At 30.5% G+C, this 25,388-nt stretch overlaps 3 protein-coding genes across 3 annotated transcripts; 2 read left to right on the top strand and 1 right to left on the bottom strand.

Moving 5' to 3' along the window:
• The first annotated feature begins 475 nt into the window (after positions 1 to 475).
• LOC137810086 (protein IRX15-LIKE-like) lies at positions 476 to 2,004 on the top strand. The gene has a single exon (XM_068611210.1). The coding sequence runs from the start codon at positions 675 to 677 to the stop codon at positions 1,758 to 1,760; it is 1,086 nt and encodes a 361-aa protein (XP_068467311.1). The 5' UTR covers positions 476 to 674; the 3' UTR covers positions 1,761 to 2,004.
• Positions 2,005 to 6,430: 4,426 nt separating this feature from the next.
• Positions 6,431 to 8,231, bottom strand: LOC137810095 (probable WRKY transcription factor 15). Its single transcript, XM_068611223.1, has 3 exons — positions 7,201 to 8,231; positions 6,944 to 7,072; positions 6,431 to 6,715 (listed from the first exon to the last, which is right to left on the bottom strand). Exons 1-3 carry the CDS (start codon positions 7,884 to 7,886, stop codon positions 6,553 to 6,555), a joined length of 978 nt encoding a protein of 325 aa, XP_068467324.1. The 5' UTR covers positions 7,887 to 8,231; the 3' UTR covers positions 6,431 to 6,552.
• A 12,510-nt stretch (positions 8,232 to 20,741) lies between these two features.
• LOC137810094 (beta-1,4-xylosyltransferase IRX14-like) lies at positions 20,742 to 24,713 on the top strand. The gene is made up of 3 exons (XM_068611222.1): positions 20,742 to 21,898; positions 22,061 to 22,603; positions 24,142 to 24,713. The coding sequence occupies exons 1-3, from the start codon at positions 21,198 to 21,200 to the stop codon at positions 24,374 to 24,376; spliced, it is 1,479 nt and encodes a 492-aa protein (XP_068467323.1). The 5' UTR covers positions 20,742 to 21,197; the 3' UTR covers positions 24,377 to 24,713.
• Positions 24,714 to 25,388: the final 675 nt, after the last annotated feature.

Here is a 25,388-nt window from a genome sequence, read left to right as displayed (position 1 = left end):
AATACTTTTTTCACCTGCATACACACTACATTGTTGTCACTAATTAAACATTGCTTTTCTAAAGAAAGCTGTGTCTAGAAAACTAGTCTTCTTTGACCGTTGGTTCCTTTTCTCTTTACAGTCTCAGCAAGTCAGAAGTAGTTGCACAGTTGAATACTTCTTGCTTGAAGAAAGAAGTGCACGTTTTTTCTTTTTCTTTTCTTCGGATTCTCACTTTCACCAAGTTATGTTATCACTACCACTTTCTTTTTACTTTGAAGTCGTTGTTGTATATAACCAAATACAAAAAAGTGTGAGAAGAAGGTTTTGAAGGAGAGAAATTGCAGCAGGTACTGAGTCCCCTTCAGAGGTAGCTACTTTTTTCATAAGTTCCCGAAGGGGTGACTTAGAAACCAAAGTTTATATGACGAAGGAAAAGCGACTTAAAGTTTGTAATTAGATATTGGGTCGCTGCACCTTCTCTCTCACCTTAAGTCCAACCACCCCAGTTCCTTATTCCTCATCCTTATTTGCTTCAGCATAAACCATCCTTCACAACTTAAACTACACATATATTTGGAATTGTTTATTCCAGAATACCAACTACACAAATCAAGCAAAAAACCAAATTCAACACACCAAAAACAACTTCTAACATTGTTTTCAATTCTACAACACAACCTCAAAGCAAGGATATGGTCATTGTAGGGTCACTCTCAATGATATTTTCCCTTCACACTCTCCCTTATTCTAATTTAAATCAAACCTTCTCCCCCAGAGCTCAGAATCTGCAGCTCTACCACACCAAAGCAACACATATTTTTCATTCAAAACCTCTTCACCCCTCCAACATGAAGAACACTACCAGCAACACAAAGTTCATCCTCCTCCACCCATATATCCAGAAACAAGGAAGCTCCAACCGCCTATGGCTTCTAGCTTTCATATCTTTCTTCACCCTGGCCTTCCTTGCCACGCTCATTTACACCAGAGACACAACCTCATCCACCACTGCCACCACCTCTTTCGCCCCTTTATCTACTTTCACCAACACCCCGTTGCCTTCCTCCGTCATCAACACCCTCCTCCACTACGCCTCAAAATCCAATGACACGTACCACATGTCCCACTCGGATCTCAAAACCATCTCTGACGTGCTCCGAAAGTGCCCATCACCATGCAACTTCCTCGTCTTCGGCCTCACCCCAGAGACCCTCCTCTGGAAAGCCCTCAACCACAACGGAAGAACGGTTTTCATCGACGAAAACCGGTACTACGCCGCATACTTCGAAGAAAAGCACCCCGAAATCGATGCCTACGACGTGCAATACACGACCAAAAGGAGCGAGATGAAGGAGCTGATAGCTTCGGCCAAAGAACAGGCGGGAAACGAGTGCAGGCCAGTGCAGAATCTTCTGTTTTCGGAGTGCAAGTTAGGACTGAACGATCTTCCCAACCACGTCTATGAAGTGGATTGGGATGTGATATTGGTGGACGGTCCAAGAGGTGACTGGCCGGACGCTCCCGGCAGAATGTCGCCTATCTTCACCGCCGGCGTGCTTGCCCGGAGCAAGAAGAGTGGGAACCCGAAGACGCATGTGTTTGTGCATGACTTCTCAGGGAAAGTGGAAAGGGTTTGTGGGAACGAGTTTCTGTGCAAGGAAAATTTGGTGGAGACAACGCACTCTTTGGGACACTATATGCTGGAAAAAATGGACGAAAGTAGCGTCAAGTATTGTAAGAATCATAACCACTCATCAGGCTCTGCTTCTTCGTCTTAGTTGCTATATCTTCAACGTTACAATAAGCTTTATCATAGTCAGCAAAATGGATATTTATCATCTTTTTACTTGCATTGTTTACTTCCTCGCTGGAGCTTGTAAAAGATAATTCATTCTTTCTTTTTCATTTTTTTCTTTTTCTGGCACCCAAGATTGTAACTGCTTCAGAGAATTCGTACTCTAAATGTCACTGAGGATATGTTTAAATCACTGTTTAGTTATAAGATGAGAATTCATGCTTCAAGGAATACGTGTTTGGTTTGTTCATACAGATATCTTAACACTGTTTCAATCTCACAGGACGAATGAAAGGTGAAAAAAATGAGGATTTATCATTTTGGATCATATTTATAAATAAATAAAAAAAGATAGACAACATTATCATAAACTTTAGGCAACGATTTTTTAACTATTTCATTTAGGTTTGGATCACATTTGATAAAAATTTTGTCTTTTCCACTTTTATGTGTGTGCATTTTTAAGTCACAAATTTATTGTTTAGCTCACACGTTGTAAAGACAACACTTAAAAAATGTGATATAAATAAGTAACGATTTTAGAAACTATGTCATAGTAGTTCTTAACCACACTTATAAAATTGTTGTCTTTTTTATGTTTAAACAATGGTTATATAAATGTGTTCTAGTTGAGTGTTGCCTAAAGTAAAAAAAAAAAAAAAAGGTTTTTAATAACATCAAAATCGTTATTGGAAACCATTCTAAGAATTTAGAAAATAATCTTAGAATAGAAGTGTTATATTTTAAATGACATATGAATATTTTATTATTAAAATGAAAAGAGTATATAAATAGAAAATTCAGTTATTCAAGTTTCATTTTAAAAGAACAATCATCTCTCTAGAAGTTTCATTTTTCTTTTCTCTGCATTCTCTCTAAAATTCTAATCTCCTCACTCACCAATTTGACGATTAGAGCTGATAGAGATGTTGAATATATATATAGATGGTATTACAAATTTACATATTAGCTTTAGTAGAATTACTATCCATCTCTGAGCAAGGAATTATCATTGTTTTTTGTTTAATATGTTTGATTATGAAAATAATTTGTTGAAAACTTAAATCTTTAATAGTTTTATACAGTTTTAACCTGCTTATCTCGCTCAAGGTATTTTGGCTTGAGTGAAATATTCTCGCTCAAGCGAGTATGAGATAGTGAGTTCCATACTCAATTTTGCTCAAATGAAGAGATTTTCGTTCAAACAAGCCTATGTTTTATAATTTTTAATTACAACTTATGTAAAATTTTATGTTATGTATATTTAATTTAAAAATCCTTTAATTAGATATTTATGTGATTCTTTAATGAATTTTGTGTGTGTTTTAAAATTCAAAGTTTTTGTATAATTTAATTGTGTAATTTTTGATATTGTGAAATGTGAATTATGAATCTTAATCAAAACATAGTATTTTTAAGAAAGAAAATATCGTGTTGAGATTGTTTAAGACGTGCATTGACTAGGAATTCGTCTAAAAGGACGTATCATGACTCTCCTCTATTAGAATCGTATAGATGAAGATTATCATGTGTTGAAAGTCAAAGGAGATTCATATGATTTTGGCTTTGGTTTGAAATATAACATGGCCTTTCAGGTCATATATGAATTAACCTTGTCATACTAGGTGATATGATATTGAGATTATTTATGCGCATAACTGTGTGGATTCACAGTGAGGTAGTATGATAGGTGCAAATCTTTGAGTCTAAGACAATGCACGAGTCTTTCGAAAGTATAGTTAAGTGTCTAAGTATGTGGAGTAGAAGTCTAACATGAGTAATGTGAATGATGTTTGTTGATTAAAAGTTAAATTTATATTAAAAATAGATAGTTTATCGTAGTTTGTTTATGAATATTTTTCTTTAATATGTAATGATTGTGTGAGTTTACACGAGAGGAGATGATGTTGCAGGTGAGAGAACTACACAATAGGAAGATGGAGATGATTATTTTCTTTTGTGTTTTATTTTATGTGTATGTAAATATTAAAATCTTTGTATTACGAAGTAACTCAACCCCATAAAATCGGAAAACACTCGCTAGGATAGGCTCGAAATGGCTCTGATACCATATTACGAAGTGAACTTTAAGCCTAACTCAACCCCATAAAACCGGCTCATAGGGTTGAGGTTTGCACCCACTTATATACAATGAAAGGCTCTAATCGTCGATGTGGGATCTCCAACACTTTGTGAAGATAAATATATTTTAAGATAATATGAGATAGTTATATATATATATATATATATATATATTTATTTATTTTTTATTTTTTTTTTGTCTATGTTTATATATTTATTTTAATATTATATATATATATATATATATTATAGTTATTAAATGTGATAAAATAGGATGTTACGACTTTTATACACTTCAACTCTCACCTTGAAGTCGTCTTTCTAAAACATAATGATGTAACTTTTGAATAACTAATTCTCAAATTCTCCAAGTTTAATAATGACTAGATAGATATCCAGATAGTATTTATAACCAATCCAATGTAATTTAATCATTTTTTTCATAAAACATACTACTTAATATTTACTCCCTCTATGATAATATTTAATTTTTCTATCTTCAGTATAATTTTAAATAAGTACTTATTATCCTCTTTTTACTTTTATTTTTTAAATGATCTTTTTCAATGCTAATAAAAATGGAAATAAGAGTATAATTGGAAAAAAAATGTTATCTTGAAAATTTTAAAATAGCATATAAAAATTAATGATTTCTCCTTAAAAAAACTACTATATCGGAAAAATGAAGACTAATTTTAAGAAATTACAATTTTTAAATATTTAACGCAATTCTATAAAAAAAAATTTAAATCACTAATTAAACTGATTCCAGTTAATCCATGCGTTACATAGTTAAAATCACACAATGTCACAACGTAGAAAAAGAATAACTTCAGAAAAGCAGAATTGACCAAGTCGTTTGACCAGATTGAAAGTAGTAGTTGAACCACCTAATTTGTTATGTTAATTAATAATAATTTGAAATTATGAAATGTTAAAATAAGAAAAAAAAGAAATCAATTTTCTTATTTTATAAAAGTTAGCCAAAGAATCTAAATATATTGTATTTTAACGTATATTTAATTTGAATTTGAATTTTACCATTAAAACTACAAGAACTAAAATAATAATAAAAAAATTTAAAAAAAATTATTTTTTTAAGAGAACTAAAAAAAGTTATAATGAAAACTCTAAGCATAAAAATTGAATAAAAATCCAATGTTTAATAATAAAATAAAATAAAAGTGAACCAAGAAGTGACCTTACTCCCACTGAGTTCATGAGATGGATTGAACATGTTATGATACACGAACAATACAGTTTTAAAAAAATATATTTGATACAAAATAAAATTCTTTCATATCCAAAAATAGTGATTCCTATAAATGATTAAAATGCATTTAATTGATAAAAAATATTTACAAATGCTTTTAAAATTAACCAGTAAAAAAGCATTTATATAATAATTTTTTTATTACTTAACATGTTACATAATTTAATCAAAATAACATAATATTTTATCGCTGTAAAAGAAATTAATTTTGAGAAAATTATATTAATATCTCCTCCCTAATTTTTTTTTATAATGTTAATTTAAAAACAATAATAAGATAAAAATATCATATACCAAATTCAGATTTTGAAAATCTAAAAAAGTTTTCCGTTTGTTATGTGTTTTCACATGAGCTGCGAGAAAGTGGGAAGAAAACAATACAAAAAAATTGAAGCTGCATTCAGGTAAAAATGGTGAAACGAAATCGACGAATAAGCAAAAGAGGGCTTTGACTGGATCTGTACGCTCAAGAAAGCAAACGTTAAGGCAAAGGCAATGAGAAAACAAACAACTACACAAATTTAAAACGAGGTAGGACCCTTCAGTCTATGAACTTATCAACTGAATCAATTCCACACCCACCCATTTTGACTTTGGCATATAGCTTTTCCACTCAGAATATCAGATTAAATCTACCTTAATTCTGTAAAACTCACTTAGAAAGTGAAACCCCAGAACAAGTGCATTATGATGCAGAAGCTACAACAAGTGTTAAACATGAATTTAATGTTTTGAACATTAAACCAAAACAGACATTAAAGACTTTAAACAAATGTACTAGTTCAAACAAGAGTTTTATCCTAGAAGCCAAATGGTTGAGACAAAAATTGCATTAAAAACTCTCTTTCTGCGCCCTTTACCCATCACTCACCTCACCTTCCCAGTTCATTCACTATAATTTGCCGTTCTAACTGGCAATTGCCAAGTGCCAACCACTCTCTCTTTTAGTCAACCTTCTTTAGCAATGAACACCACATGTTCCTCCTTCTTTGACTCCGTCTTTTTCATCCATTAATGTTGAGAGAGGCCATGAGCATCCAAGATCAGAACCACATGTAAAGCAATCAAGCAGAAAACAAAAGAAAAGAAAAAGGAACAAAACCAACCCCACTTCTTCCTTTCTTCTTTTTTTCTTTAGATTTGAATCAAATTAAATGAAATCCGTTACCAAATACGCCATCTTCACCCTTCTTTAAAAGAAAAATATATATACAGTCAAGATGGGTGGATTCAGTGTCGGTCGGTCCATGTTTTGAAGAGAACAAAAGGGGAAAAGGAATAGAATTGTATAGAACATGTGAACATGGAACACCCATCAATTAATTAATCTCATTCGAGAGTAAAATTTTCAAGTGTACAAGCCATGAATGACATGATCAGAATATGCTCTGTGATGGGAAATCGGTGATTGACTAATTAGCTAAGAAGATTCTAGGATAAGATTAGTAGTAGCTTCGACTGCAGAGAGTGAGTGATTGTGTTCACCTTCATAGGTGACTACCAACATAGCTGGGTCATCCAAAGCCCTCTCTACATGCTTGCGCGCTGGACACCCTCTAACACTGCTGCACTTGTAATAGCCCCTGCAATTAATAATTCCAGACAAAAATAAACCTCACTTCACCACTTCATAGTAAACTCTATGAAAGGACAGAAACCAACCAATGACAAGATCTTTCTAAATTTAGTCACACGGGAAAGAGAAAAAGGGAAACAAATCAAATTTAATGAAACCAGGGCACATTTCGAAATTTGAAATTGAAGGGGTGGATAATTTAAATCAGAACATGGTGTAATGTTGTTATATGCACCTTGGATGAGGAGATCCTTTAATGGGTTTCTGTCCGTATTTCCTCCAAGAATAATCATCTGGTGGAATATCAGCCATCTTCAAACTTATTGCTGGTACCCTCACCACCCTCTTCAACCTCATTTTTCTACTGCATAACGCCAATCCAAAGAAGAATGCATCAGAACCAGACATCACAGAAAAACAGATTCTTTTTTTCAAACAATTTTTAAGGATAAAAAAAAAGTGAGAGACTGACATATATATACCAATACCCACCTCTTCTTTGAGCAATGGCATCGGCTAGAGGAACTCCCACAATTGGCAGAACCCAAATTCTCAGAGCTGCACTTCCTCTTCAACGAAGACGAAGAAAGAGGAGGCTTTCCCGCGGAGGAGACCTGAGAGAGATTCGTGATCTGAAAAGGCGCTGCCGTGGCAGCCGCCGCCGCAGGCGACGAGGAAGAGGGCTGCTTCGTGTCGGTGTCGCCGGTGAGGGAGGAGACGAAGGAATTAGAATAGGAGAAATTGATGGTCTTGGAGGAGTCCTTTGTGTCAATCAGTCCATTTTTAGGGATGAAAGGGTGTTCGGTGGGCGGCGGGATCTGCTGCAGCGGCGTTGCGCGGTAGAATCTGGGCTCGGAAGGAGGCGGCGGAGGCACGGGGGCTCTTCTGAAACGCGCGTGGCCGGTTCTGGTTCGGCCCAGAAGCGAAATGACCTTCTTGAACTTGGAAACCGCCACGTCAGCGACAGCTCCGTAATCGGATTCAATTTCCATGGAAGACTTCGAATTGGATGCGTGCGATTGTTGCTGCTGCTGCTGCTGTTGCTGCTGTTGCAGCTGGGCGCGTGACAGCAACCTGATGAGCTTCTCGACGCTCTCTAGCCCCGACGCAGCTTCACGAACCGCATTCTCTTCGGCGAAAGTGTCGTTCCTGTACCCCATCATGAGCTCCACAGGCATAGTTGCATCAAAGAGAGAGAAAGGGCACACGGAAGGAGGTGTTAAAGACCAAAAGAAAATAAAAGAGGGTCATAGGGTACCCTGGTCAAGTCATGCCAAAACAAATTTTAAATTCAAAAAAAAAAAAAAAAAAAGATAGTGGCTTGTTTGGTCCACTAGCTCACTGTACTGTCACGCTAGCTAGCTAACCCTACTCGTCTCGTCCCTGTTTCCGTCAAATTTCGCTTCTCTCTAATGTAAGATCCAAACGCTGCAACAGGGTATTTTGGTCTCTGCCCACTCAGAAAAGAGAAAAGGAAAACACTATTTTTTTCTCTGTTTTTTTTTTCGTTGAGAAAAAGCATCTGAAGGAAGTGTGAGTAGTGGGGAGATATTGACTTTTTGTGCCTCCGGGTCCCACCGGAGGGTTATTATTGCATCGGGGCTATAAACTGAGGTCAAAGGCATTGTTTAAGCCGTTGGATCTGTGAGAAAAGTTTGAGGATCCGTTGGTTCCCAGCTTATGCTGTAGTTGACTTGGATTGACCACCTTCCCTACCGTGGATTCTCAATGCTTTCTTTGTCGTCTTTCTTATTTTTCTTTTTAATATTTTTTTTCCCTCATTTTGTCCCCTCTGCTTTCTCTCCGCCTCTCCCATTCCTCAATCATCTACGTCTTTTTATTCTATTTATTCTCCATGTCTTTTTCTTCTAATTTTTTTTTCATTTATAATCAAATCATTTACATCGAACGTCATTTTTCAATTTTTTTTATTTTCAATTTCTACATCAATAAACTTATTTATTTAATGAAAAATACCTAAGTGATAAACTGTATAAATAGTTTCAGTGTGTAGTACTTTAGTATTTGTATGAATGTAATTGAGTTTTTTTAAATCATAATAAAATAAATAAATACATCGTGTAGTGATTTGTTCATTTCAAATCGCTATTTGGACCGTAAAATAATTTGTCACGTTTGAAGAGAACCGAATCCTGGTATTCATTGCAGTTCAACACGTTTTACTGATTCAGTTCAATTGTGTTAACTAAACAACATGAATATACTTTAGAAATAGTATCAGTTAAACATGATAAAATGAGTTAACATTAATTTGAATACATTTTTAAGATCTTAAATTTGAATACAATTTGTTTAACATTAATTCTGCAGTCAATGTAGTGATTAGCAGTTAACGAACACATAAATTTAATAATTCTGTTGATATCAGTGAACAGTGTTTCGTACTCCGTTATCACCGAAATAGAAGAACGGTCAAAAGTATCTCTCGTACTTTCTGTCATTTACTTACTACCTGTATAAATCAATGTTCTTAGAAGTACTCTTAGTATTAGGTTTGAACATTGAGCATAATATATATATATATATATATATATATATAAAGAGAGAGAGGAGGTGGGGGATTAAAATTGTTATTTTTCAAAATTAAAAATTGAATATAATTTTTTTCACAAATTTGAAAATTTTGATGTAGTATTGTTATGTGAAACATTCCTATATTTCTCCCACATCTAATAACTATAATGTGTAATATATATAACTCTTTCATACATTGATTCAAAATATATCATTTTTTATAGGGATTTTAAATATTTATATAAGATTAAAATAAAAAAATTAAATATTTATACTTCAGCTTTTTATTGAACAGTTCTATCACCTATAACATCATCGCTTCCGTGTAAATATCATTACATATTAAAGAAAATAGAACATTACATAAACATCAGTGTAAGATGACTATTTTTAAAACTTTAAATATAAATAAAACTTTAAATCTCAACATAAAACTATCAATTCTCATGCATTTTCACAAACCATTGAGTGTCTATTATAATTCATAATTCATATTTCTCATGTCAAACTTTTAATGACTCACAACATATAGACACTTGACTCTATTTTTGGAAGACTCGTGTATTAAAATTAGCATCTAGAGATCTACACTTATCATACTACTAGTTGTGAAATTCACACAGTCATGACATAATTATTTTAATATCTCATCGTCTCATATGGTAGGGAAAATCAATTTGATATGCTATAATCAGTTCTTTCAAACCTCAGACTCAGTGAGATAAACCTCCTTTGACTCTCACCAATTGAATAACTTCATCTATATAATTTCATTATATTAGTAGAGTCAGGATCTTCTCATTCACAAGACACTCGCAAATCAATACATCCTAATAACAATCTCAACACGGTATTTCCTTTCTTGAAAATACTATGTCTTGATCACATTTTCACCTCATTACATACATCATTAACACATCCATGCACCATTCAATCACATCACATTTTAAACTTTCTAAACAATCCAAATATATATCAAAATTCACTTAAACTCATAACTAAGTTTCTTTAATCATATTTTTAAATAAAATTTAGAATTTTCACTTAAAAACAATAACCAATAATAAATCTGGCTTTTAAAAGCAAAAATAAAAAATATAAGTTTTTTTTACAAGCTAGCTTGAGCAAAAATGTGAATGGGTCTTGTCCAAGCGAAAATTCCCTTGCTTGAGAGAGATTGAGCTCTCAAGCACCCAAAATTTCATCTCAAGCCTTGCTTGAGCGAGATTCCTTCTCGCTTGGGCGAGAACAAACCCTGGAGCACCCATCTTTTCATTTTATTCTCGCTTGAGCAAAAATTATTTCGCTCGAGTGAGATTTAGTGCAAAATATGCATAATTTTGCCTAATTCCATCATTTAGAGTCAAACAAGAATAATTTCAATAACTCATTCACTTTAATAGTATCTTACACTATATCAATTATAAAAATCAATCACAAATTCATAAGAAAAATGTCAAATTAGTGTCACAAATTGAAATGCACATAAAGAAAAATACTGATTGTTGTAATGGTGCCTGCAACTCTTTCTGTTAAGTCCTTCCCCTTCATCAAGTCACAAACTTCAATTACAATTTCATAAGAAAAGTATCAAATTAGAGTTCCGCAAAGATTAATCAAAACATAGAAAAAGTGAGAATAAAAGTATGTTTTACATGAAAGAGAAAAGGAAAGAGAAGAGAAAATGGGAAGTAGGGTACGTGAGAAATAGGATCACACATTTTTCCACGTGAGAGATAGAGATATGGAAAAAAAACTACATAATGAAATGACTGAAATGTCCAAAATAAAACAATAAAATAAATATCAATATAAGAGTAAAATTGATAAACACAAAAAAAACAATTAAAAGGAATCCCTTTATAAAAGAAAAACAGTTTCCCAATTAATTATAAGAATAATTATTTATTAAATTCTTAAAAAAAACAATAAACTAACTAAAATGTCCAAGATAAAATAATAAAACAAATATTAATATAAGGGTAAAATTGATAAACACCAAAAGAACAGTTAAAGAAAATAATCCCTTTATATATAGATATATAGATATAAATATTAATTATTAATGAATTCATGAATATTTAATTTCTTTATTTGAAAGATCAAAGTTAAATATAAAGCTATAAGTAATACTTTCCAAATAAATTTAAACTTTATCATTCGTAATAAACAACAATATTTTTATTTTTTTTATTTTTTATTTTATTATAAAAAACTTTGATATTAGACATTACTATGTTACTTGACATCTCAGCTACACTAACACTTCAACTAATAACAATCACCTCAGGTGACAACAATCATTTACTATTACATAAAAAAAATATTATTAAAAAAAAACAACAACAACAATAAATAATTTATTTTAAAAAGAGACTCTAATTTGATTAGCACCATCACATCAACTTCCAACAATTATTAGATTAACTTCATTATAGAAAAATATCATTTCACATCATTTTTCTCTCTTATATATACTTTACAATTTTTAAAAAAATAAAGTATTATACTTAACTAACAAAAATAAATACAAATAACATTTTAAAATAAAACAATAGTATCTATAGCTGTTAAATGATAATATAAAATGTGGTATGTTGAAACTATCATGGTCTTTTAATTCTCTCTCAAAACCGTTAGTACCAGTACAACTATTCTAATTATAGATTTCCAAGAATATATGAATAGCTACTGTATGATCCATTTAGAATCATAAAAATTATATTACTTTTAAAAATTAAAAGCTGAATGTTATATAAGCGTTTATAATGGTTCAATAAAATAAAATTTTATATTTAGATAACAAATAAATATTCAAAAGTTAGTTTTTCTCATTCTAACTCGTATATATGTCTACCTATTTGTATCAAATCTTATACATCACATATTTTGTTCGTACTTTCTTGTAAAAAGGTTAAAAAATACTTTCTAATGTTTCAATTTTTTATTAAATTTTTATTGTTAATATGTTTTTTTTATTATAACACATTTGTATGTTTTATACTACAATGATTAGTGTTAACATAAAATAATTATTTATTTGAAGAGAGTTGGTATTTAGTATATTAATTAGTTTAAAGTTAACAACACGTTTTGTTTTTTTTTTTTAATAATATTTTTTTTTCATGTGATAGCAGATGTTGTTGTTACTTGAGGTGTTAGTTTAGTTAAGATGTCAAGTTACATAATAAAATCTAACATGAAAACTTTATAAAAAAAAATAGCTATTCTTACAATATCTTAAAACTTTAAATATTAAAAATATGTAATATACATGTCGATATAGATATGAAAGGCCAATATAATACGTGTGAAACAATTAAAAATAGTTATGTGTGGATAAGAAAATGTAATTTCATTTAAAAATTGAAATAAATAATATAATTTAGTTGATAATTAATTTGGCTTATCATATAGAACATTATACGTTAGAAAAATAGATTAAAAAAAAAGAAGATGAATAAAGCACATGAGGTAGTTGACTTAAGTGGTACGTGAATTTCAGTAACTATGCGGTTACAGCAAATTTTGAAGCATTGTATTGTATCTCTATCCGTGATTTAAGGTTGTCGTTATTATGAAAAAATAACAGCAGCATCATAGAATCGAAAGGAAAAGAAAATCTCAAAATTTGCAAAATTTTCATGAAAAAAAACAGCACATGTGCCTCTGCTGAAACAAGAGTCTGCAAAAGTCAACAGACGATAATTTTGACATTTTCATATCACTCAGGAAAGGAATAGGACATTCACGTGCCATTTTTATCATAGCTGTTTTTATTTAATAATAAAATAAATTATATACGTGGCTTCCTTCAAACTTCCAAAATTGAGGACAAAAAACTATAAAACTAATATTGAAATATATAAAAAAAATCAAAATTTGAATAATTATAAGGATGCAACATGGCTGCATGAACGAAGAGACAACATTGAATGTCGTAGTTGATTGACCCACTTTTGTATGAAGTATTGTCAAAAGAATGCGATGAGAAAGCACGTTTGAAAGAGAAAAGTGATAACTATGAAGAATTGTTAAATTGTATGAAAATTCTTTGAATGAAGGTGACATTGTGGCAAGATGAACCAGCCACGTACCCCTCTTTATTAATGCTACCTATTTGTACACAAATCTACTAATACCTTTCAATATATAGTGCCAACAATGTGAATAAGTTTCCCTTTGCTTTCAACTAAAAAAAATCACAATTTTAAAAATATTGTCAACCACATTTTAATATTTTAATTTAATAAAACAATTCAAATTCATTCAATTTTACGTTTTATTTAAATAAGACATTTCAATTATCATTAAATGTAAAAAATGTCTAAATATTAAATAATGGTTAATAATTCTAAAACATCAATATTAAAAATATTTTTAGACTATTTTTCTTGATATATTTTTGACATTGTGATACCATAATCTCAATCAAACCAACAATAATGTATTAGTCTTGAATAAATTAATGAAGTCTCAATCAAAATCAAGCTAATAAAAGTATATGAATAAAAGAAACCTTATTTTGGGAATACGAAAATTTTCAAACTTTTATTGTATTTATTAGATGAAACTTGAAATTATCTAATTTTAAGTAATTCAATTATTTTAATAAAATTCTACATTTTTACTCAAATAACACATTTTATCATAAAACTTCATTTAGATTGAATTATTTTATTAAAATTCTTATCCAAATACATTATAGCCAACTTAGTTAATTAAAGATAAAATAAAATAAAATCAAGAGATGATAACGAATTATAATATAGCAGATTTTTAAATATTTTTTTTATTTGAATAACAATCGTATTTTGTTTTTCTTAATGAATGCCACTTGGAGTCAAATATACCAAAAATCCATATTTTCATTTCTAAGCATTCCTTATTTGAACTAATATTTATTTATTTATTTTAGTTGTGTGAAAATATGTTTTTTTATGTAATAAAAGTGATTTTTTTATGAAAACTGATGAACTGATACGTTTAAATAAAGATTCAAAATATAAAAATGGAAATAAATAGAGAAGGGGCGAAAGATAAGAGTATACATGAATTAGAATTTATGGATAGTGGAAATAAGCTTATACAAGCACTTTAACTCGTATGCACGCATTAAAATCACTTTATATTTATTCGTTCAATGAATTAAGTTGATATAAATTATAGAGATATAATTTAAAATTTGAAGATTAAAGTATAATTATATCAATAGTATTTTAATGTAATAGGTTTTTTTCGAACTTAGAATAAAATTATTACAGTATAATTTGCAGATAACACTCATAATAACAATAATTAATATAATATAATTTAAATTTAAAATAAATTGATGTCATAGTTTATAAATATAAATTAGTTCATTTTATTTTCAAATAATAGTATACCAGTATTAACAAATTAATAATAGAAGGGTCTCATTCTAGTAGGTTATATGTGAAGATTAGGTTATATAAAAAACTTAAAATCTCGTATCTTGTATTACTAAGTTAGCTCACTTGTAACTTAAATAACATTAAACATAGGTTATGTCAGTCTTATTCTTTAGTAAGTTAGGAAAAATAATAAAAATTTAATCAAAACTAAAATTAATAAAAAAAAGAGTCAAAAGTAAGATCTTACATTCACTGAACAAAATTAGATTTAGTATCAGCTAATATTTCTAAAACTAAATGGGTAATTCAAATTATAAATATATTAATCAATATTTAGTGATGCAAATATATGTCCGCCTGTTAAATTGCACAATCTATTAAATAATTAACTTATATTAAACAATCAATTTTAAATCCGTATGAGTGAATTATATTAAATAATTTATAAAAGATACAAGTGTACTAAATAATTAAATAAAAATAATTTATATATAATAACCTTTTTTTTTTGGAGAAAATCACGTTGGATTAAGTATACAAAAAAAATATTTTCTAGAGACAAGTTGAAAACCATATTCGAAAAAAATGCAACCAATTTACATGGCTCATTCCATTTGTAATTGGACATGTGTGCGTGTTCTGATTGGGTCCAACTATATGTGTACGTCAATTAGCCCACATTGACATGCGTTCATCTGTTATAGCTGGGCTTACTTATCAATTGGAACAACAATTATTAAAAGTGTAAAAACTTAATAATATTTAAACAATTACAAAACTTTTAAGAATATAAATTATAGCTTTTCAAAAATATTTTATGTTATTTTTAATGAAAAACAAGTTTGTTCGAAATTTTACCTCAATTAAATATAAGAATATTTGATAGATGTAATTTTTAATGTTAATTTTATAAAATTGAGTTAAGTTTAAAAATATCAGATTTTTTTAAAATCTTATATAATAAAAGTTTTTTAAACTTATCAAACTATTCCATCTAAAAACATATCATCTAAGAAATTTCATAATATATAAGTGGGTATAAATCTCATTTGTTTTATAAAATTGAGTTAAACTTAAAGTTAACCTCTTAGTAAAATTAGTAATTTTATTGCTATGTAAATATTATTTTATTAATAAAATAACAAAAATACTTTTTTTTTAAAATGGACACGAATAAATAAATTCTTAATGATTAAATTTAAAAAAAATGAGTGGTTCATGCATTGAGCAAGTTGTACTTCAGTGGTCAATGTTCTGAGTGAGGAAAAACAAAAGGATTTTTTTAATTTAAATAAATATAAATTGTTAAATAAATATGAGTAGGTTTATTTGTATTTATTCAAATGAGTACAAGAGTGAATAACATGATTATGACTTAATGTTAGACAAAGTCGTTTTCCGTCCATGGAGTGCAAATTTTGTGTGTTAAGAATATATGTTAAGATTCGTTTTTTTTTTTAAATTAAACTTAAGTTTAGTTTGGCCCTAATTTATAAAACATGTTTGTGAAGAGCAATGATCCACTGTTGTTACTATAATTAATATAAAAAATATACGTATATATATATATATATAAGATTTATTATATAAAAAAATTTAAAATACAAATTTTGTATCTCTTATCTACATTTGAACATTCTCTAACTCCATATTTTTCTGTTATATGGTTCCATATTAAAAATTAAATTACTTGGATATAATAAATGATTAATTCATATGCATACACTATCTACCATAGATATTAAATAATTATGCATTTTATTTATAAGATTAGATAACTTTAAAAATATTGTAATTTAAGAATAACATTAACAATTGTATAATTATCAAGTTTTCATTTATTTTTTATATTTCATTTATACGAGTTAAGTTATAATAACGTTTGAATATATTATTTATATATTATATAGCTCAATACTCATTATTAATTTTAAAACTAAAATAAAAAGTATTAGCTACATTAGTAATTAATAAAATATTGTTTGAACAAGGGGTAACATCATCTTTGATGACATAAACCTCTACAATTAACATAAACCTAATAACTTGCTGATAAAAAAAATACAACCTAATAACTTTAAAATATAATAATAATAATAATAATAATAATAATAATAATAATAATAAATGGTAAAGTTATAAATCACCTGGTATTGGGGTACATAGAGTAGTTAAAAGGATTTTTCCATGAGGGAATATTTATAGGGAAAAAACTACAAATGTCCTAAATTGCTTTTTATGCATAACTATTGAAAAAACAAAAAACTCATTGGAACTTTACTATGTAAATTGTCCTTACCACATTTGATTTGATCATATCCAACAACAATTTATTTGTTTATATATGTTTATATTATGTTATACATAATATATAATATAGGTAAACTTAACTTTTGGGAGATTCTTCACTTTATGAACAAATATAAACTTTCCCCTCCTATAGTTGCATCCTTTCATCATTCATATAAGATCTATATTTGATCATTGAAGAATGTGTGTTATTCCAAAAAATAATTTTTTCAGAGTTTTAAAATATTTTATATTTATAGGGATTCACCCACATTCCATAGTCTTATTAGTTACTATGAAAACCCCAAAAACTAGGTTGATAATCTACTTAGCTCTTTTAACTTACAAGTTTATCCAGCACATGCTTGTATATGTCATTCACACCTCGATACAAAATCAATGATTATTATTTGTAGGTGTCATTCTTTTAATTTTCATTGAATTGACCATGAGATTTATAAATAGTAAATGAGATATATCAAATTATAGGATGTGGATCTCCTATTATAACTTTTTTTTATAAGATTGAGTTAAGTTCAAAGTTTAATTCTTAACTTAAACACTTTAAATTGAGAAAACCAAAACTAAAAAAAATTATTTTTTATAGAAAAAATTGATTTTGAAAAAATTCAATTGTTATTTAATGTAAATCATATTGATTGAATTGGATTTGAAATATAAAAAGTATGGATACGGATTTGAGTATTTGATTTTTTTTCATGGAGGACAAGTTTGCAACTCATGATTTTAAGGTTCTTGTGAACCAAAATCCACCCCACTCCCAACCTCATTAATCTCTCAAAATTAACATAAAACTTTTCCAATTACTTGGTACATGTTCAAACGAACATAAATCAACAACCAATTGAACTATAAAAAAAACAATAAAAATGACTACCTAGAAGAACTCTTTTGTCTCCTTTGATTGTAAAACCCACCGATTAAGTCTTTTACTAACATCAAAATAATTCCAATTAGGTTTTGATCTACTTTTTGATATTTCAATTCGATTCCATTTCAAAAGTTTTTGAGAAGGGAAGAAGAATGAGAATTAGAATAAAGGAAGAATAAGAGGAACTTACTATCTAAATAACACCTTTAGAGAAGAAGGAAAACAAATATATCCTTAGGTATATTACTTTAAATCTTTTAATAGTATAAAAGGTATATCTAGTATTACCAAATATTTAAAAAATTAAATGGTAATTCAAATGATAACTACATTAAATCTGCATTTAGTGATGTAATAATTACGGGATTAAACATCACACACGTCCGTTTATTATATTACATTACACAATCTATTAAATAATTTAGTTAAAGTTTTAAATTAGTATCAACGAATCATATTACATAATTTAGAAGATAGAAAACGACAACAATTCGTATTCGTAAACGAACTTTTGTTTGGATAAAATCAAGTTAAAATAAAATAAAATAAAAAAATCCTTTTCGAAAGATAAGTTCAAAACCAGATTAAAAAAAAAGCAATTTATCTGAATATATGAAAAGAATATTTGGGTTCAACTGAGTATATAAATGTGTGTGACTTCAATAGCCCACATTATTTGTATGTTTAATGGGGCTTACTATAACATTGACATTGATTAGATAATGAATGAAAATAACAAGTAATATTTAATCCACAAATAATATCATACAACAATAAAAAAATTAATGCGAATTGAGGGTAGATTGACTTACACTCATAATATGTTAAAAAATGCATAAAGACTAAAACACTAATTTTACGGCTCAGTTCGATATAAAAACATATTTAAATCTAAATAAAATTTTAATGTTTCATTTTGAAAAATTTAATGGCCCATGCTCTGAGTATACTGTCTTTGTTGATGTGAAAATAATTATAAAAATAGAGGGAAAAAGAGAAATGAAATAAAAAATCAATTGAATAAGTATAAATAATTGAACAAATGACATCATTTATTTATTATTTAAATGAGATTAAGAGTGAATAATTGGCTTGTATAGTTTTTTTTTTAATCAGGAACTAGCTTCTGATATTTAAATTTAATCCTTGGAATGGGAATGGTACAGGTTTAGAGTGGATAGTATTATGAACGTTCAATGTAATTAATATAATATATGTTTTTAATGTTAAATTTAATATAATATTTGTTTTAATGCTAAATTTAATGTCTATTCAAAGTTTAATATTCTATGCAATAACAGATTTTCTTTTTAATTTTCAACACTCAATCACTTTTACAATCAATGCACTCCATTCAACTTCCAGTTAATATATATTTAGTTAACACTAAAGAAGAAATTTCATATTTTTTTATTTTACTTTAGTTAATTGAGCTGAATATTGTTTATATTTAAAACTGTTAACTCATGCATTAATTAATTTGGTTCAGGACCTCTTGAAAACTATGCTCACTCGTAAGTTATTAATTTAAGTAATATTATATTTGATTTTCCTAAATATAATACAGAAAAGAGATCTAAGTAAAGTAATCAATTATATATATCGATAAAGTTTAATTATTCATAAAATAAATAAATAAAAAATTGACCGACAAATTTAGGAAAAATTAAATTAATTCAGCCTATTAATATGTTTAGCAGATAATATATTAAATTAAATAGATTGAAAGAAATAAAACTTAGAGACTTTTAGTGGGATTATAGGCTTATGATTTTCTTACTAATTATTGTTGAGATTATCCTTATAAAAAAACGTAGGAAAGCAACACATATAATCACGAATCAACTGTAGAAAAATAAACAATATAAGATTTAACATGTTCAGTCATCAATTGCAACCTACATCTACGCTTGCAATTATTAAGTTTTCATTCTATCATGTTGCACACCAATTATAAGTATAATGATTTTTTAAATAAAAATTATAAAAGAACCTAATGATTGAGTTCAATGATTTCACCAAACCCAATTGATCTTTGCTTCATACCCAATATCCTCATCCTTCAATTTTTTTCTTATGACCTATATTATTCTCATTCAAAGGCACCACAACTAAACAACTATATAATGGTACATGCATGAATTAATGGTGAAATGTAGTAATCAAGTGAAGTAGCTAATAAGAAGACGGGTTTTTATTTATATGAGGAGTTCATAAGAGGTAAGAAGAATTTCTTAGTTTGCAAGCATATTGTTGTGGCTACCAATGATTTTGACATATCACAACTTACCAACCACATTTGTTGTTTTCATCTTCCAATTTTGAAAGCCAATGAAACGTCATTGCATGATTACGTGTAAGAAGATGGCAAAATTAGGCTAAGGTAAAATTTTGTTTTCATTGCGCAAACCTTTCCGTGGAATTTGGAACCCATATTAAGAACTGACACAAAAATTACAGTGGGAAAAGGGAAATACGAAAAGAGTAGAGATGTGTAAATCGCAACGTGACGTTTGTGAAAGTGTTAGAAGTTTGAAGGATAAAGTTATGCGTATGGAATAATTATTGGATCACACCAACATGGAAAACATAGAGAGACACGACATAATCGTTTTGATTTAGATGTCTAACGTTATAGCTTTAGCAGATTTTGACATTCTACTGCTTCTCTTCCAATTCAACTAACCCTTTACCACTACCACTCCTAATTTCAGAACAAGGGTTGCAATTTACATGAAGATCGTGAATTTGGAAAGAACAAAAAATAGGGAAATTTCCAGAACTTGTAATTGTAAGAAATGGAAGTTGAGTGAAAATGCAGGGAAGCTTTCAGTTAGGGTGTTGGATACACATTATAGCAAGAAAACAAAAAAGATCAGATAAAAGACAAAGAGTTCCAAACATTTGGTTCCTATAAGAAACGGAAATAGAAACAAGTAATTAATTTGAATGTGGCTAGCTGTTATTTTTATCCATAAATTTTGTTTGTTTATTAGTTTTGAGTTGCTTGGATTGTGCTCAACATAGTTTTGAAAATAACCTTAGGATGAAGTTATAACGTTGACCATATACCACGCGAAGAGTGTGGTGAATTGTAGCATTTGTGTTTTTAGTTATTTAGAATTAATTGTGTCCGAATTGGAATAATTAAAATAAGAAAAAGGAAGAAAAGGAAGCGGTTTATCCTTAAACCCAAAGAAATGATGAATGATTAAATGAGAGAGAGGCACCAACCTAAAGCCACCAGCAAGGAAAACCAACCACCATCTCTAACCGACAAGCCTCTTACTTATCTATTATGAACTTGAATCATAAAATGAAATCAAAACATATAATAGTGTAAGTGTTGGCACTTGAAGTCACAAACATTCTTTCTTTGACTTAGAGACAGGGACAAAATGAAGCTCTCCGCGTTGCAGCAGAGCTACCTCACGCGCCGCCCCAACAGCTTCAGAGGATCCGCGCAGCTCGATTCGTCCGGCGACGGCGCGGTCAAGTCACCGGCGGCGATTTTCTGGCTGCTAATCCACGGTCTATGCTGCCTCGTCAGTCTCGTCCTTGGCTTCCGCTTCTCCCGCCTAGTCTTCTTCTTCCTGTTCTCCACCAGCCTCTACACCGCTCCCTTCCGCGGCGGAACTGAAATCGAGGCCCCGCTTAACGTTCCTCCGGCGGCGAACCGGACGGCGGCTGTGAGCACCGCGAGCCGTGTGGTGGTCGGGCGGCACGGGATCCGAATCCGGCCTTGGCCGCACCCGGATCCCGTGGAGGTGATGAAGGCGCACCGCATAATCGAGCGGGTGCAGAGGGAGCAGAGGTCGCTGTTCGGAGTGAAGAACCCTAGGACGGTGATCGCGGTGACGCCGACGTATGTTCGTACGTTCCAGACGCTGCACTTGACGGGTGTGATGCACGCGCTGATGCTGGTTCCGTACGATCTGGTGTGGATCGTGGTGGAGGCCGGCGGAGTCACCAACGAAACCGCCTCGATTATTGCCAAGTCTGGCCTCAGAACTTTCCACGTTGGCTTTTCTGAACGAATGCCGAATTCGTGGGATGCTAGGCATAAACTCGAGTCTCGGATGCGACTTCATGCTTTGAGGTTAACTTTTGCTACCTCCTTTTACTCGATTGATGTTATTATTGTTATGTTGAGTGTAGAAACTTTATGGAGTGTTGTTTTTGTTAGTGCGCGAGACATAATCACAGAATACAGTGAAAATGCATCATGAAGAGTTACTTACATTCGGTTAATTTTGAACAGAGTTGTGAGAAAAGAGAAGCTGGATGGAGTTGTGGTGTTTGCTGATGATAGTAATATGCATAGTATGGAGTTGTTTGATGAAGCACAGAATGTGAAATGGATTGGAGCTGTTTCGGTTGGAATATTGCTTCATTCGGATGACTCTTCATCCATGGTTCAAATGGAGGAGGAAGGTGCGGTTATGCCTGTGCAGGGTCCTGCTTGTAATGCCACGGATAAGTTGGTTGGGTGGCACACCTTCAATTCACTGCGTTATACAGGGAGGAGTGCGGTTTATATTGATGATAAGGCACCTGTGCTGCCAACAAAGCTCGAGTGGTCTGGGTTTGTGTTGAATTCCAGGTTGGTTTGGAAGGATGTTGATGATAAGCCAGAGTGGGTTAAGGATCTTGATGAATTGGATGGGGTTGATGAAGGGATAGAGAGTCCATTGTCCTTGCTCAAGAGCACGTCCATGGTAGAGCCGCTTGGGAACTGTGGACGTCACGTTTTGCTTTGGTGGCTACGCGTTGAAGCCCGCACAGACAGCAAATTTCCTTCTCAGTGAGTACTCTCCTTCATTTTGGAGTTTTCATTTCTGATGGTCTTAAGTTGCAATTTCCATGTGCTGTCTGGCATTCTTTTTTTTAATTTTCGGCATGATATCTGGGATATTTTTCAATTTTGAACATTTGAGAGATTTAAATGTGTTTGTTAGGATGTCAAACCCAAAGAACAATGCCTATTACCAGTTTTGTGCTTAATGCGAACCTATATTTCTGTGCATAGAATTATCCTATTAGGAATAGCTGCATCTTGCATTGATATTTGGGCATAGATTGATGTAGAGTGTAGACTTGTTTTCTACGACGATCAGTAATTTTATGGCTTAATTAAATTCTACTGAATCACCAGCTAATATGATACAGGCAAGACTGAGGTAAGCAGAATGTAGCGTAGAAGGTAAACTGCTGCCAAGTTGGTGCCAGAATTTTTATAGATTTTCTATATTATCATATTTGTTAAGATTTCTCATCCTGGTTTGAAACGTATCTCACTGGGTATAGTGAGAAACTGAAAGACTCAATGTCATTGGGCACAAAGTTTGCTTCTTTTTTCTTCTTGCTTGTCTTATACAGGGGATAATCTTTTAGATAGTCTAGAATACTCTCTCTGTAGGTGTTGGTTGTCTTCAAGGCGTTACTAAATATAAGTGTTGAAACAGGGAAGCATGGTTGAGAGAGAGTTTCCATTACAGGCATCTTGTCATCTTCTAAAAATAAAAATATGAGTAGGTGTAAATCTCACCTTACAAACAGATTTTGTAAGGTTGGATTAAGTTTAAAATCCAATTCTTAGGAAGGTATCAAAATCATTTAAAGTACGACTAAGCTACAATGCTCTGGTTTGTTAGATTGTAATTGTTGGTTAACGTCTATTAGTCGGATTCCTTCTTGTCAATGACATCTCAAGCATTTGTTGGGAATGCCTCGATTGGGATCTTTGTATCCTTAGATTTAAGAACTGTCCAAAGGTTACGTAATCAATAACTGGAAAAAGGAACATTGAGACTTTGGTTCCACCATTGGCGCAACCTGAAAACTTAACATTTCAGGACATCACACGAAAGCAATAACATGCGTTGTTTAAAGCGGCACCATATTTTCTTTGTCTTCTTTTCTTTTCTGGCTTCTGAAATTTGTTCTTCCCAGGATAAACTAAAGCTATTCGTCTAATATGTGAATTATCATTGTATATGAATATACTGTTTTCCCAAACAATTACCGAAATATCTTTGTCGTTTGACTAGTACAGAAAGTACTGTAAAAATAACATGACCTGTGTAGTTTTGTGTAAAATTAAGAAACAAAAACTGGAAATGTATTCAAAAACCTGTTTGACCCTAAAATTTCTCCGGAAATGATGGAGTTGTTTATTTCGGCACATATCATGCAGATTTTTCTGGTTGTAAGTTATGATGTGGCATCCGACAGATAGTGCATGTATTTATGTATCCCCAAGATTAAGCATAATAATTTTTAGCATATTTTCTGTCCATATCCCTAACTGACTAAATGATTCAACTCTATGACTTTATGCAGATGGATAATTGACCCTCCTTTGGACATCACTATCCCATCAAAACGCACTCCATGGCCAGATACTCCTCCTGAGCTCCCATCTAATAATGACAAAGTGTTGATTGGTACACAAGAGCAGACAAACAAGCCCTCTACAAGGACTAAAACGCCTAGATCCCGGCGCAGTAGAAGTAAGAGAAAGCATGACACCAAAGTGATAGGTATGCAAGTCTCTACACATTCCGAGCAAAACTAAACAGGGATGTTAACCATTGTACATCGGAGGAATTTACTACCCAGTAGTGAATACATGACTGCTGGCCTTCAGCAACAAGAATTTGCATTGATCAAATGGAGAAAGCTACTCTTGCATACGTTGGTAACACGTAACTTTTATGAAGGTCTCTGCTGAGTCTGATTTCACCCATTTTTTATATTCATTTTTTTTCTCTTTTTTGAAAGCTTGAAAGGTAATACCAACTTGTTATGATGCCTTGCTGGAAGCCTGTATTCAATTTTAAGGTTGTATTGGATTGAATATAAGGTGGTGCATTGAATTAAGATTTTAAAAGATCATTTGACATAGTTTTTTACTTTTTTTGGCAAATTTTGTCACTTCTCATGAATGTTCGGAGTTATTGATGTTTTAGAAGTTTTATTTATGCTTAAGATTTTTTTAGTTTACATTATAATGTATGCATATAGTAAAAATTTAGAATTTTGAAAGTTATTGTTTGTAATAATGAGATTGGAAATAATTTTAAGTTTTTAGAGAATATTCAAAATTACAGGAGTTTATGAAAAATAATTAAAAATTATAAAACTTGGATTGAAAAGAAGTAAGATTAATATAAAGTGTTAAATCTTTTAATAAGTGGTTTTTTAAATTTCATAATTTGTTGTACTAGTTATTATAATAACATTTTTTTCGTTTCTATTATTATTGGATTTCAACAATGTTTGAAAATGAGTTTTATTATTTTGTAATGTCAAATGATGAGGATTGATAGTTTCTATTGTTGAGTTTTATTATTTTGTAATGTCAAATGATGAGGATTGATAATTGACGGAAAAGAATGAAGGTCTAAAAAAATTCTTAAGGGATTCAATGAGTTTGATTGATGAGTGCTAAATGATGAAATTTAATAAAAATTTTAAAATTAATCCATTAAAGTTTGTATAATTTTTTTATGTCATCTTACTTTTTATAACTTGTAAAAAATCTCAATTAAATGCAATTGTGTATTTTTTTATGGCCTTAGGAAATC

The sequence above is a fragment of the Phaseolus vulgaris genome, chromosome 2 (assembly GCF_000499845.2).
Source record: "Phaseolus vulgaris cultivar G19833 chromosome 2, P. vulgaris v2.0, whole genome shotgun sequence".
Classification (NCBI taxonomy): domain Eukaryota; kingdom Viridiplantae; phylum Streptophyta; class Magnoliopsida; order Fabales; family Fabaceae; genus Phaseolus; species Phaseolus vulgaris.
The sequence above is the reverse complement of the archived record's forward strand: the minus strand, read 5'-3'. Positions and strand labels throughout refer to the sequence as shown.